General features: G+C 40.0%; 2 protein-coding genes across 3 annotated transcripts in view; one reads left to right on the forward strand and one right to left on the reverse strand.

Annotated features, from left to right (window-relative positions):
- Nucleotides 1-1,901: 1,901 nt before the first annotated feature.
- Nucleotides 1,902-8,017, reverse strand: tent2 (terminal nucleotidyltransferase 2). Of its 2 annotated transcripts, XM_058072014.1 has the most exons (15): nt 7,944-8,017; nt 7,468-7,589; nt 7,290-7,388; nt 6,973-7,219; nt 6,781-6,895; nt 6,618-6,706; nt 6,473-6,530; nt 5,689-5,755; nt 5,527-5,603; nt 5,319-5,447; nt 5,191-5,234; nt 4,818-4,954; nt 3,777-3,868; nt 2,832-2,911; nt 1,902-2,752 (listed from the first exon to the last, which is right to left on the reverse strand). In XM_058072014.1, exons 2-15 carry the CDS (start codon nt 7,572-7,574, stop codon nt 2,666-2,668), a joined length of 1,428 nt encoding a protein of 475 aa, XP_057927997.1. In that variant the 5' UTR covers nt 7,575-7,589; nt 7,944-8,017; the 3' UTR covers nt 1,902-2,665. The 2 variants fall into 2 exon arrangements, with proteins under 2 accessions (XP_057927997.1, XP_057927996.1); XM_058072013.1 differs by lacking the exon at nt 7,944-8,017 and having other exon boundaries at nt 7,468-7,795.
- Nucleotides 8,018-10,816: 2,799 nt separating this feature from the next.
- homer1b (homer scaffold protein 1b) overlaps nt 10,817-15,991 on the forward strand; it is a 29,436-nt gene continuing 24,261 nt past the window's right edge. Inside the window, exon 1 of the mRNA XM_058072017.1 lies at nt 10,817-11,065. Within this exon, the coding sequence (XP_057928000.1) occupies nt 11,061-11,065 (5 nt within the window). The 5' untranslated portion in view covers nt 10,817-11,060. The remainder of the gene's footprint in view (nt 11,066-15,991) is intronic.

Below are 15,991 nucleotides of genomic sequence, written 5' to 3' on the forward strand. Positions count from 1 at the left end.
CTATGGAATGTAAAAAGGTATTTTTCCCCTAGAAAGACTTCAGATTTGGCACCAGACAACTTCCAACAGCTCCCTTGTGAGTCAGAGCTTTTCTTCCTGTCACTCATACACACCAGTGAGAAATGCAGCTGCAACACAAATCCCCTCAGCAGAGGAGCTATGATACTAATTTTAAGATAATGGTAATTTAAGAAGCAGAGTCAAAGAGCAGGCAAGGCGGTAAGAAAGGTATCAATTTTTATTGCAATCAAACAGTGGTTATTTGTGATATAGAAAAAAAAAACATTTTAAAGGTCATTTTATACAGTGGGGCAAAAAAGTATTTAGTCAGCCACCAATTGTGCAAGTTCTCCCACTTAAAAAGATGAGAGAGGCCTGTAATTTTCATCATAGGTACGCTTCAACTATGAGAGACAAAATGAGAAAAAAAAATCCAGATAATCACATTGTTTGATTTTTAAAGAATTTATTTGCAAATCATGGTGGAAAATAAGTATTTGGTCACCTACAAACAAGCAAGATTTGTGGCTCTCACAGACCTGTAAGTTCTTCTTTAAGAAGCTCCTCTGTCCTCCACTCGTTACCTGTATTGATGGCACCTGTTTGAACTGGTTATCAGTATAAAAGACACCTGTCCACAACCTCAGACAGTCACACTCCAAACTCCACTATGGCCAAGACCAAAGAGCTGTCAAAGGACATCAGAAACAAAATTGTAGACCTGCACCAGGCTGGGAAGACTGAATCTGCAATAGTTAAGCAGCTTGGTGTGAAGAAATCAACTGTGGGAGCAATTGTGAGAAAATGGAAGACCTACAAGACCACCGATAATCTCCCTCGATCTGGGGCTCCACGCAAGATCTCACCCCGTGGGGTCAAAATGATAACAAGAACGGTGAGCAAAAATCCCAGAACCACACGGGGGGACCTAGTGAAAGACCTGCAGAGAGCTGGGACCATATTAACGAAGGCTACCATAAGTAACACACTCCGCCGCCAGGGACTCAAATCCTGCAGTGCCAGACGTGTCCCCCTGCTGAAGCCAGTACATGTCCAAGCCCGTCTGAAGTTTGCTAGAGAGCATTTGGATGATCCAGAAGAGGATTGGGAGAATGTAATATGGTCAGATGAAACCAAAATAGAACTTTTTGGTATCAACTCAACTCGTCGTGTTTGGAGGAGAAAGAATGCTGAGTTGCATCCAAACAACACCACACCTACTGTGAAGCATGGGGGTGGAAACATCATGCTCTGGGGCTGTTTTTCTGCAAAGGGACCAGGACAACTGATCCGTGTAAATGGGAGAATGAATGGGGCCATGTATCGTGAGATTCTGAATGAAAACCTTCTTCCATCAGCAAGGGCACTGAAGATGAAACGTGGCTGGGTCTTTCAGCATGACAACGATCCCAAACACACCGCCCGGGCAACGAAGGAGTGGCTTCATAAGAAGCATTTCAAGGTCCTGGAGTGGCCTAGCCAGTCTCCAGATCTCAACCCCATAGAAAATCTTTGGAGGGAGTTGAAAATCCGTGTTGCCCAGCGACAGCCCCTAAACATCACTGCTCTAGAGGCGATCTGCATGGAGGAATGGGCCAAAATACCTACAACAGTGTGTGAAAATCTTGTGAAGAGTTACAGAAAACGTTTGATCTCTGTCATTGCCAACAAAGGGTATATCACAAAGTATTGAGATGAACTTTTGTTTTTGACCAAATACTTATTTTCCACCATGATTTGCAAATAAATTCTTTAAAAATCAAACAATATGATTATCTGGATTTTTTTTTCTCATTTTGTCTCTCATAGTTGAAGCGTACCTATGATGAAAATTACAGGCCTCTCTCATCTTTTTAAGTGGGAGAACTTGCACAATTGGTGGCTGACTAAATACTTTTTTGCCCCACTGTATTAAAATATTTATCTCCAAAAAAAAGTCTTGAAAAACAGCCATCTTATGTTTATGGTTGTCTTATATTCAGGTTAATATAGTAATTACAACTTAGAATGGGGTTAAATCATTTTGAGTGCAACTCCAGGTATTAGTTGTAATGGTGCAGTCTAAAGCTGTATACAACTCCCTGCCATGTTTTGATACATCAACTTTATTTTTTTATGCTTTTTAAAACATTTGTGTTCAATTTTGACTTACTACATTTATATGAACATCCAACACACAACATCCAACAACAAAAACATACTGTACATTTGATTTGAATAAGAATTTGCAGGGTGGATGCAATTTGTCATTCAACACAGTGAGACAGTTCTACCTCTATCCAGTGTCATCCAATTAAAAATTGTAATTTTAAGTTTATTAAAATTGTAAGTTTAGGGTGATTGCATTGTATTTTTTTGTAATACGACGTGATTGATAGGACTGTGAGGCATATTTGGGGCTTAAACCTGGAGTTGTGACCTTCTGTGTCAATGGCAAGAAAAGAGAAAGATCTGAAGTAAAAAAAAAAAAATCCAGTATACCTCACAATTTTTATTAAATAGATCACCTACAGTGATTGACTTTCTTAGTACTTTTAAACCTTTTAAAGGGATGTGACAGGAAGAAAAAGCACATTTAATTCGTTGTCATTTTGTAACAAAACAGCATTGAAGGATCCCTTGTCAACTTGGGAAAAGGTGTGGTCAGGTAGAAGAGTCCGATAACTCATTTCCAAGATAGTTCTTTATGAATGATCTCTTGAACAGGAAGAATTGAGTTGAGGTCCTTTCCCTTCTGTAGCATGTTGAATGACTGTGCCAACAGATAGAAGTTTACTGAGGCCATACACAAGAACGGCATTTTTTTTATGTTAAAACATGTTTAAACATACCTCAAGAAACTGAGATGTAATAGCATCAAATTTGGCCTGCTCATGCACTGCTCTGGCCACATTATTACTCTCAAACGGCTCTGAAAGAGAAAAACAAACCAAATCAGAAATATTTGGATAGTGAACCAACCGCCATCTTAAATCCAACGGTCAAAAGATTGGACTGCAGCCATGATGGTTTAACAAATCTACACCAAACTGATCAGCTTCATACGCATAGTTGTGATTTTTTGACATGAAGTTGTATGGCATCCCCATCAGCAGTGTACTACAGCAACAGGGACTTATTCCCCCAACTGGACCTGTGAGTCCAGTTCTGCCTTCAACTGACTACACATTATATGGGCTATTGTTCATTCTCCCGATAATAGGAAACAAAGTGAAAGTAAACAAAAGACATGTTATATATACACAAGTGCCAGCTTATCAAAATAAAGCATAATTTTAAATCATTTTCTAACTAATTGGTAATGGTTTTATTTAATTTGAACATGCATCAGATTACAATTGAGTGCATCACATAATCAGTTCACAGTTCCACATGTCCAAAAGGAGTAGGAAGAAGCAAAGCTTATAAAATCCTACCCCTCCATCTGGTACTTTTACAATCAGTAACTTACATTTGTTCACTTCCTGCTTTCATAATATAATTTAAGTTTTTTTATTGTGGTCAACATGTGTGTAAATAATAATATATACATGCAACTATATAGCATATACATCTATTCTTACAATATATTACCTAAAATTACAAAACCCTAATTTTTAAAGTGTGTCTGCTTTTATTTTGTTGTAGCACGCTGCCATGATGAATTATATGTAGCGGACACCTGGTAGTTCTAAGACAAAGGAATCAGCTGGTACCGTATATGTACAATATGCCTGAATGCTGTTAGTATTCCCAAAGATAATCCTTATAATCTGCATTGTACACAGCATATTTACCTTCCACACTTATGAATTTGTCTCTCCACTTGGCAGCATTCTGCTTGGTAAATGCTTTGGCATCACGAACAGAGATCACCGTCTTCTTCCAACTGCAGTACAGGAAATGTCATTATTCACAATAGTCATGTTGATCTTATTAGATAGTTGCTGTGTACCTAATGTGGTCAGTGAAAGTGCAACCTACTTTAGTGTTAAGAGAGCTCAATTTTTTCCAGGCAGAAATCACACGCAATTCAGAGCTTTCTTATGTTACCATTGTCCTCCATCATTTCTAAAAAGTTGTTGTTGGACTCAAGAATATTTATGATGTGATGAATCATCCTTATGCATGATTCATATTTCAATAACTGCTTAATTTATTCCATAAATTCAGTCTACTGAAAAAGTGTGGCAAAAATAATCATAACAATACCTCTACACTATATTTATAACACCCAGGGGTGTTTATTTATAACAATGCAGAGACCGCAGAGATAAGGTGTTTCTTAGAGAAAGGACCGTCGTGTTATTTATGCATTTCAAAAAGGACGCTTAGAAAAAAAAGTGACTTACAAGCGGGAACTAATTGATTTAGTTAATTACTTGAGATTTTTGTGTTAAAAAGGCAGACGGAGCTACAATAGCATCACCCCAGAGTTTGCCGCTCTTTTATAACTTCACTCTGAACCCTAAAACATCAACAGAAATTCCAACATATATCAATCTCCGACTCATACATCTCGAGACAGCTTGCCCTGGGAATGACACTTCCTTACATTTGACTTAATTTACTTGAGGAGAGACCACTAATGGAGCCAAAGGGGTACCATGTTAAGTAAAAGCATTATGGGGGTGTGCCACTCGAATGTGCAAAATGACTCAAAATATGTATTGAGTGCTGCGTAAGGCCAAAGGTCACACCTGCCACTGGCACTCAAGAAGAAACATGAGTACAGTAAGGAGGAAGAGGAAGGAGAGACAGGGCCAGTTGGCAAGAGGACTGGAAGACAACCAGCAGGGGAAAGGAAAAGGGACAACAAAAGCAAGTGAAGCACAAACCTGAATTCTGTGGCATAATATTTGAGAAATCCCAAAAGCAGTGTTCCTAGAGACGAATTGTTTTGGGAGTTATAGGGCGGGATGTCTTGGGCTCTCTCGGGGATCATGTCAATCTCCAAAGACGGATCAAAACATTCCTAAAAATCAAGACAAAAGACCATTTTAAAAAGTCAACACAGGCATGTTTGAAAGTATAGATACACACTGGTACTAGTATTGTGTTGGTCTTAGGCCACCATTAGATATTTTGTTTTAGCAATACTTTACTGACCACATATACTAATAGGGCCCTATGAAATCTTCATTTCCCCCAAATTCCGTTTAAATTTTTTAGATTTCCATTTAATCTACATATTATAAAAAGTGCACTTACTGGGTAGTCCTTCTGTAGTGAAGGAAGGACTGGTACATTCAGGGCTGTAAAGGCAAATAATCATAAAACATTTAATAACAAATAATGATAAATATGTATTTTGTGGGCTTCTTCATGCATGTACTGACTCTGAAGATAATGCAGCACCATCAGCACCAGTGTGTAGCTGCTTAGCGTTCCTCGACTGGCGTCGTTGATTTGATGATGCCGGGCCCACTTCTTGATAACAAGGATGAGGGGTCGTACCCTGGGGTCAGCTGACACAAAGAGGGACACATGACCAGACACATGTAGCTTTCTTCTAACTTTTGGCACTGCAGATTTTGAGACAATTACCGTAAGCATAACTCTTCAGAAGAAAGGTGTTCCTGATGCCCACGGTGTTGTTGACGTTCAGGTCAAACTCCAAGTTGCTAGAAAAGGGACACGTAAATTTCATCTGAGATGAGATTGTGTGTGTGGAAAGTGGTGTTCAGTGACTCAGTGCTCCTACCTTACCTGCCTTTCTCTCGGAACCGGAGGATGGGCACTTTGGCTCGGATCAGTTGGGGTTGCTCTACATATACTATCAACAAATGAAAATGAATGTGGTAATTTTAGGTCTCATTAGTTAAAATTGATTGTGTGTAAACTGAGAACATAGCACTAGCATGATGTGTGGAAATATTGCAAGAATCAGCTGGAGCCTATCCCAGCTGTCTTCAAGAGGCGGGGTACACACTGGACTGGTCGCCAGCCATTCACAGGGCACATATAGACAACAACCATTCACACTCACATTCATACCTATGGACAATTTGGAGTCGCCAATTAACCTAGCATGTTTTTGGAATGTGGGAGGAAACCGGAGTACCCAGAGAAAACCCACGCATGCACAGAGAGAACATGCAAACTCCATACAGAGATGGCCAAGGGTGGAATAGAACTCAGGTCTCCTTGATATGTTTGGCTTGCACGCTAACCACTCGTCCGCCGTGCAGCCTCGAGCAAACATGTTACAAGTACTTTTACATAAAAGTTGGAATATTGAGGAAAGAATCTTGTACATTTACATGTTAATACATGTGCAATATACATACTGAACATGTAAATTACCTGCATGAAGACCTTGCCCAGTTAAACATTAATGTAACTCTCGTTTATAAAAAAAAAACAGTCAGTGCTTTGGCACATCACACAACTATTTTGTGAGACTGCTACTCGATTACCGTAAGTTTACTGATTTTACATAATTATGCTTCAAAACTTAAAAATGGATGGTTTGGGGTTTTTTTTAACTCACACAATGATTTCATCATCCTTTTGAGGGCCGAGAGCACAGCGACTGGATGTGTAGGTTTCTGCAACAAGAAGCCATGTAGCTATGAGAATAAATCTACAGCTGCACATTAAAAAAAAACAGTAAAAAGCAGAATTGAATGGTTTACATTTTCACGGAGGACATAACACAAATCAGCGTCACTGCTTCGGCTGGCTAACCCACTCATGCTGGAGCCAGTCATGTACAGTCGCCCCGCTGTGACAAAAGGACAGCTATGATGAAATTAACAAAAAAAGGTACAGTATAAACAAAAAGTCATTCTTACACACCTTCAAAGACACGCAGCATGTCTTGTTGCAGCCAACTACGGCACATCTCCTTATGTAGTAAATCAGAATGGCGCTGCTGGCATGCCTCGAACAGCTCCACCATCTGAGCGCTCACCTGAGGGCACAAACCCATGCAAACACAACCCATGAATACACTGTTATGATACAATACATGGTGATGTTTTACAGTACCTTGTCTTTAACATAGACCTGCAAATCCACAGTGCCATCACAGGTTGCAGGCATATTAGTGTGCACATGGGAGTGGGGGCTGCGTTGGGGGTGACCAAAATCGCGTGATCTTGAAGAACCTGCCAGAGCTTGGTCAGGACCATAAAAGGGAGGCATGTGCTGATGTGGGGGGTATGGCATGAATGAGGAGTCATCATCATCACGGAAGCGCTTTAAAACTGGGGAGCCGTAGTCCTCATTTTTCCTCCTGACAAAAACATTTGAGATTTTAAATTGTTTCAGGAATAATCAGAGAGCTTAAAGAGAAATAGACTTACTTGCGCCAACCGTTAATGTGCGGTGGTGGAGGAGGAGGTGATGGGCCCCGGGGCCGCTCATAATTTGGCAACCTTTCATGTGCAGGACCACCACAACTGCTGTAAACAATAACAAATTGAACAAATAGTCAAAGATTATTATTTACACTTAACAACAATAGCCTATGTGTACTCTTACCATCTATGCTGGGGGTGAAAGCGAGGTCCCATGGAAGAGGGTGGTTGTCGATGCGGCACAGGGCTGAAGCCTGGGTGCACCCTCGGTGGATCGCGGTGGGGGAACATGCCTCGTCAACGCCACTGAAACGGGAGAGTGAAAAAAGTAACTAAGCAAATTACGACAAATATTGTGTTTGATAAGTGTTCGTTCAACAATAAGGATATGGAAGGTAGTGCTCGAAGCTTCCAAGAATCACAAACGTGGACAAAAGACGAAGCAAGCAAACACAGTTCTAGCCATAAGCGCCTCAAGCTAACACATGCGAGCTGCTCAAGCTAACAATAGCTATATCCTGTCAACTAGTGCCTCAATCAATCCTTCAAATGTAATGAACACAACAATATTCTATCTGTATGAAAGTATATATTCGAAGACACTACAAGAACTTTTCCAGCCACTGTTGACTATTTTAAATATATATCTTCCAGACTTACCATGTTCAAATGTAAACAGAATTGAAGAATATACTTCCTGTTACGTATTCCTACGTCATCGTTCATTTTGATTTAAAGGGGACGTGGCAACTTTTCTACGTCAAGAAACAAAAAATATAGCATATTTTATGATATGGTATTTTACAGCTTCATATTTTTGCGTCAAAGTTAAGTAAAGACAGTCATCAGCTAGTTGTAGATTTACGAGTATGTTAACTGAATGGTCAATGCAGTGTGTATTTAAATATGATTACTAACATTAGAAAGATAGCTTTTTAACTGGATTTCCGTCACAACAGAAGCCTGAACTGAAACGCTGATGAAAGATTACACATTTTGATGTATTTTGAAGGACCTGACTTAAAACCAAAGCAGGACTATCTATTTTAAATTGAAGGAAAAAAATAATGAAAAATTTTGTGAGACATTTGAGGGTACATGGAAATCTTTGGGCCCCAGCTAATTGCCTGTGTTTGCCTAATGGTAAGTCAGCCACTGTGCAGCAGTCATACAAGGTCAAAAGGTCAACAACAAAACAGACACTTTTCTTATATCTGCCAAAATGTTTGTGTTCATTGCAACATACTGATAAATGCACCTCTTTAGTAAAAGTGCTGAACTTCAAATTACATTTCTTTCACTGGTGGTGGCTGTCACTCACTCATGTCTCATGCATAGGCATGTTATGTGTACGCACATAGACATACTGTATCACACAGTACACGCAATCTCAGAAGCTATCAACAAATAGCAATCATGGCTGAGCAGGAAAAGAATGGGATACAGTACGTTCCAATGCCCCCATTGCAGTACCTAACCATGACAGACAACACCTTTAAGCATTACATTTTGTCATCAAATTTGACAAATACCATTGGGCACAAGCCAGGATAATTGATACATTGTGTGTGTTAAAATATCAACATGGAAGACTGAGTATGACAAACCAGTAGACAGATTGCAGTGAGCTCAGTTACACATTTGTCCCTCTGTGAGGCACTGCAAACCTATCATGTTATGTGTGCTTGTTGGAAGGTTGAGCTGGGTGAATTAAAGTTAAGTCTGCAGTTTTTTCAGTGAGGAATTTTCACTTCATTTAATATTAAAGATTTTCTAAAATGTCCCATGTTATGTAATGTACTTTTTAAATTATGCTATACAGACATACGTACATCCTTGAAGGCTGTTCTTGAGGAACATTAAAAAAATCAATTATCTCCTCCACTTTTTTTGCTCCACTCTTGACAGAAGATGTGCTCAAATCATTAGTTGGTTTTGAAGTTCATGGTTTTGAAATGAAACTCCAAATTGTCCATAGGTATGAATATGAGTGTTAATTATTGTTTGTCTATATGTGCCATGTGTTTGGCTGGCGACCAGTCCAGGGTGTACCCCGCCTCTCGCCCAAAGACAGCTGGGATAAGTCCCATCCCGTGTGAAATGACGTTGACTGATGAAAATGTTTTTCTTTTGCTGGGAATCACCAAATACAATAACTTCTGCCTGAGTCTGTTTCGTAGCAGAGCTAGGGGGAGAGCAGAGAGCTTATCTCGTTTACAGCCATGACCATATAAGGAAGTCCACCCCTCTGTGACATCACACAAAGGGCCAGTTTTACCATGCCTTTTGAAACCAAGCATTTTGAGCCATCCCAAGCTTCTTTCAAGGCTCACTTCCAAATGCGCAAACCTTATTATCTGAAACTTTGGCATCGTTTAACATGAGAACATAACATTCTAACTACACTTCAAGGTCAGAAAAGTGGAAAAAGCATAATACGTTTAGCTGCCATGGCCCAGCAGAGCCAATTGATGAGCTTGTGGACAGTCCACAGAGAAACAGGCATCAGCTTGGGAGGCCGCTTTCTGCTTGGCCGTAGTGTTTGACCTCTCTCAATTTTATATAGCACAACATTGTTTTTCAGTGACAAACTGTTGAAAAAGTACAGGGAGCATCCCTTAAACAAGCATGATAGCTTGTTAAAATGTGACTAATGTTCGTGCTATAGCTTATAGCTATGCTAATGTTGTTACTAACATTTATGACCACGTGTCCCACTCTTAATGTTACCATGTCGTATGTCATATATGGCATTTATTACATTTGACAAATGTAGCATTACAATAGCGCTTTATTAAACCACACACTGTTGGAAACAGGAGTGGAGAAACTTAGCTAATTAGCATTAAAGACGCAAACGTCCCAGCCGGGCTTACTTAAAACACTGTCTAAATAACTGATACATACAATCATTTTCAGTACTATTGATGACTTGTCATCTCATAAAATTCACATTTTGTAGGTGTCCTATGCACAGTACTTTACAATAAAAACATAGTCACCCTATAGCTTGTAAAGCAACGATCAGTCTCTTGCCTAGTGACGTCACTGCAGTGCGGTGACGTGGGAAGTTCAATAGTGACAAGCTGCTGGGTGGGTGGGAGGTGGGTGCATCATCATTATTAGCGACCAGATGTGGAAGCCAAATCAATACACTACGCTTTTAGGTATTACGTTTTTAATTCATACAGACGACTCCACAGTTAAGCACTGTGACGATAAATAATGTATTGTACAGCTACTGCAGGATGCAGACCAGCGCAGCGCAGAAATGAGCTTAGTTAGACAGCTGCACTAATACTAACGTGTGGGCACACAGTGGGGGTGTAGCCTGTGAGCCAATGGTAATACGGGAGAAGGAGGCGGGTGGACAGTGGGATGCTGCTGTATCTTCTGCCTCTGGTTTGTCTTTCCCAGTCCACGCAGCGAGGCTTCTCCACCCTCCTCCCCTTCCTCCTCCGCCTCATCCTCCAGCTTGGATTGTCACTGACTGCCTGTCGGATCTTCCAGCTCCAGCAACCGCCGCCGAAGCACCCGGAGAAAGAGACCAGGATACGGTGCCATGCGCACGGCGACGTTTCTGTTTGGATCCGCGCAGTGACAGCCGCGGGGGATGGAGCACTTCTCATCACATTCCTGCAGACGCAACCGACGGTGATCTAGAGGGGAGGCTGCAGCGTAGACAGCATCTTCATATATACGCAGCATCTTTCTCAAGACAGATTTCTTCTTGTTAACCAGAGGAACGCATTGGCGCCTTGCATTTCAGCCTCAACAATGGGGTAAGTGATTATTATCCCAGCTTGGTTCACACAAGCCTCCATGGACATGCAAACACAGCAAGGGCAAAATGCAATGTCTGCATGCATCTTATATGTACAGCATATAAAAAAGGTTCATGCCAAGCTGATGGTTTGTCATCATCAAATGGTTTTCCTCTTAATTGGATTAAGACAGACTTGAGGCCCAACTTGGAAAGTTGCCTCATTATCTAAGTTTGAGGATGCTAATCCTTGTTGCCAAAGTAGAACAAAACAGAAGTCCATAAGGGTTTTTTCCATCACACTGCAACATTATGACTTTTATGATCTATTAAGATCTAATACAACAATAATCCTCAGTTTTACATACAATTACTAATTTTTATATACAGGTTTTCTAAATTGAATTTTGCAAACCAGCTAAATGGTGTTTTCCATCTACTTACTGTCAAATGGATCACATCTGGATGCAACTAGGTTTGGCGTTCCAGCTTCTGATGCTGCTTTCATATATCCAATTTCATTGATATCTTATAAGGTTTGACACAACGTGATATGGTTTTAAACTGTAATTATTTCCTTCAATGCTAACACAATTAGAATAATTAAAAACATCAACATCATAAACCTCCTTGGTGTAGGTAATAATGCCTCGCTATCACACTCCGTTATCCCAGCCGACAATATAGACATAGCCAGTTATGTAATATTTAAACAGAGGCATAAGCAACAACATCATTTGTTCGCCAATATTCTCAGATGCCTGCACTGTGACGTTCTGTACATCCTGTTCCGGGTTGTTAGATGCGGGGGATCAAAGCAGGGAGAATGCTGCACACTTTTCTTGTGATACATAGTGGCATTCTGTCTCCATGGCAGCAGCTGTGACCTTAAATATCTCTGACAACAAGCACCCACCAACCGCGATGTACCTGCTCGGTGCGCAACAGTGCTCATTTTCATGCCTCACACCGCCCCATCTTGAGCCCAGTGGTCCATAACCCTCACCAGCCCTTCCTTTCATTAACAGATGTCTCCCACAGTTTATTGGGATTAATGACACCACAGGAGGTTGATAATATGATGCTAGGCATGTGTGCTATTTCATCCAAAACTCCTGCATTAGCTATAATACACAAAAGGCTTCTCAGGCACACATTCACACCTCCCACAATGTAGGCAGCACATCATCCTTCCATCCATCCAACGGTCTCCCACCCAACGTCATGCTGGTGACTAAGTTTGTGTTATGCAACTGACTCAAGTCAATTGATTCACAATGGAACATTATCATGTTTTAGCCATAACATAAATATTTACCTGGGCGGATGGGTTTCTAATCCCGCCTTCCTGTCTAGTAATGACACAATTAAAGACACATTTTACATGCCTATTAGTTATTCAATACAAAGCCTCATGCAGATTACATAGTGAAGGATGCATGTAGAATACAGGAGGTGAAACGAAAAGGGAATAAGATTATGTAAGCTTTGCTTGTTCCTACTCGTTTTTGGACAAGTAGGAATGTGAATTGGAACGTAACAAATTCCAATGTAACAGCCTACCGGGGTCATCTAATTATGCAGAGCCTTTTGACAAAAAAGATGGCAAAAAGAAAGATAAGGAGTAAGGAGTATGCAGCACCATAAGTTGCATTAATGGTAAGAAGTATTTTAGTTATTATTTGTTAGCTTCAGTATAACATTATTAAAAATAATACATTATTATATTATTATAATATTCTAAAATCATAGCAAACAACCGTAAACTGAGCAGAGCTGTGGGGAGGGCAGCCCTAGAATGTATCTGGCCTGCAGTGCATGCCCATATAAGGAAGCCAGGCTCACTGTGATGTCACAGTGTTACAAGAAATACTCTAAAACTGAGCGATCAGAGTCATCTGTCATCTTTCTGTCAGAAAACACAGGACCAGTATTAAAATATTAATATTTGAAATATTAATATTCATATTCAAACCAAAGTCTTTTGTACACAAAAAGATGGTCAGCAGACTCAGCACTTAACATCGCTTAGCAGAACAATAACAATAGCAACACTTCTGTTAATATGGTGGTAATAAGTTGCTTTGTCAGTTATATTGTCATCATTATAACTTCCTGTTCATATTTGACTCTTTTTCCAAAAGAGTCAAATATAAACTAAAACACAGAGTGAAGTCAGTGCTTCTAATCTTATATTGTGAAAGGCCCCCCGTGGGTCAGGTGGGACATGACTTACAGTATATATAAATGCTCATATAATATACTGTAGTGTACTTATATACACATTTTGTAAAGGTTGGCAGGTCTCCTCGTGTCTATTCTTGCTTGAACGATGCTGGTACCATCAACACATACACTGGTTTGAACAAATACATTGATATTACGCGTTATCAATAGGAGACATAACAGAAAATAATTGAGAACCATTGACTAAGTTAATAAGTCTTAATAAGTCTAAAGGGCTAGACTTGGGCTATCTTGTGTGATTAACAGAAGTGCTAACCAAGAACAATGACTGCCCTTATGATTCAACAGAGACTCTGGTATGTGCAGGAAGTATAAATTAATTTCTGGTGGATTGAGATGAATAAATGCATGAATAACTTGACTGTGTACGTTATCCCGAACACTTGGACCAACAGCAGCCTCCCTAATGTACCCAATATGGTAGTAAGTCTTCTGTGATGTTTTTGCCAAGACTTGGGAATCCAAATCTGTAGCAGCTTTCTATGAGGAAAAGTAACTTTTAGTTGGACATTATTTAACAATAGATGACTTACTGAGCATAACTTTCTGGCATCGTCTTTCTTGGCTTAGTACCAGGCCTCTTTCTGCGCTTATGATAATGTCACATGAGGGGAATGTTTATGTAGGACAAGAACTAGAGATGGCTCTTTCCTCCTATGGGCAAATACAATCAATCCCTCAATGCTCTCTTATGTCTTTGGGTAAAGTGTTTTCACAACACACATCACAGGTCATCTAAGGAACTTCCAGTAAATACAGTAGAGCAACTCTCATTAATAATCCTGCTCCGCCTAACACAAGTTCAATTCCCTTTAAAGCTCTTCTCCGTGGAATTAATTTAAAATAATTAAAGCTCCTTAAAGATGGAAAACCTCTTGGGTGCTGGTTAGAGGTCAAGGTGTCAAGGGAAAGTGAGCTCTCCTGGGATGCACCACTTTTATGTAATGCTCGTGTTTCTGCAGAAAGAGGAGCAGCTGCATCGTTAAAGGGGACACACTCAAGTAGAAAATAGCACACAGCCTTTTGCATGATAAAGTGAAAGTGGTTCCACAAGGTTGCTGTGCCTCAAGATCCTGCAGCACACCTGACACTACCACTGCAACAGTAAATGTGTGTGTGTGTGTGTGTGCATGTGTGTGTTAATATTGTATGTCTGTCTGCGGGATGCCCTGAAGGCAACCCTCTCTCCTTAACAAAGTTCCCAAAAGTTCTTCATCAGTTCTGTTTCCAGTAACAGATCTGATGTACAGGGTAGCTGAGATTTTTCTGTAAAGTGGAAAGTGACCTAAAGGGTTGACATACAATTTATTTGGATTTCCAAATATAATATATTATATAATATAAGCAGACAGCAAACAGCAATCATGCAAAAACAATGACACCATTTTGGTGCAATATAACTAAACAGGGTTTTGTTTTAGGTATCAGTCAGTTACACTATTCATTTTATACTACTTATTTTTGACTATCATCCCATGTCCAAGTATATCTAAAATATTAAAGTGTAGTAAAAATGAATGTTTAGTGGAGCATATTAGTATTAACATAATCACCAGAAGAGACCAAGGATGACCTGGATTGGCAGATGGCCAGTGGTTGGACCCCAAAGCAGAGATGACATTACTGGTGAAAAAAAATGTTTTAATGACAAAAAGAGCACTCAAACGATGCGGGAAAAAATAAAGTACAACACAAACTCCAGGTGAAGCAGTACAGAAAAACTCCAACAAAGGGAGCTTCTGAAAATGCTAAGCAGAACTAGCAAAATGCTCACACAAAGAATGCAACAGGTAGCAAATAGTCAAATAGCAAGAAACACACAGGGTAGCACAACATGAGGAAGTGAGCGTTGACATTGCAACAATCTGGCAGCATGAGATTGTCCAAGCCTGGCTTATGAAGGGCCTGATCACAGTTGTTCCCAGGTGCACGCAGGTGGCTCCGCCCCAGCAGGACCAGTAGCACGCTACAATAAAGAGCAGATAGGCGGCAGCAAGGCAAAAGCAGCAGAACACGACAAATACACTAAACACACACGTCTCTTTTTGAAAACACAACATTCAGCATTTGAATAGAAAAATCAAGGCACACTTTTCTCTGCAGCGAGCGTAGTGATGAATGAGGTGCTTTTGCATGCTTGTCGTTCTGGCCCCTGGCCGTGTGTTGTACTTTTGTGAGACACTTTTTACATACTACAAAGTCTTTGTATTGAGTTGTGGACTCCTATATAGCAGCTACGCACAAAAACCCGCACAGAAAACTGGAGCTTTTTAAGGTCTGCATGTCTTTCTGCAGAACATTTACAATTCAGCATTTGCAACCCTGCAAACTTGGTGATTTTTGTAAAAAAATAAATTTTACATTTTTTTTCCTCTTAAAATAAGGTGTTTCTCTGCCGAAAACACATCTCATTCATCATAAGTCAGTAGTGATTTCTAAGTATGTGATTATAGAGGTAAAATGTACTGCAGACATGCACCAGTCCACAATTTTCACACCGATAATGTTTGTTTGTCAAGGGTTGGGATGTCTCATTTTCTTCAGTGACCCTGGAACACAGCAAAGCAGAGGTGAAGCTTTTACAGAAGCTGCCACAGCTTAATAAATCATATTTTACTATCACTTATTAGTGGTTAGCACCTATATACTTTATACTTTAAAATGTGTTGAATAAGTGTGAGGCATATTTAGGGCTTAA

The sequence above is a fragment of the Doryrhamphus excisus genome, chromosome 4 (genome assembly GCF_030265055.1).
Source record: "Doryrhamphus excisus isolate RoL2022-K1 chromosome 4, RoL_Dexc_1.0, whole genome shotgun sequence".
Lineage (NCBI taxonomy): Eukaryota > Metazoa > Chordata > Actinopteri > Syngnathiformes > Syngnathidae > Doryrhamphus > Doryrhamphus excisus.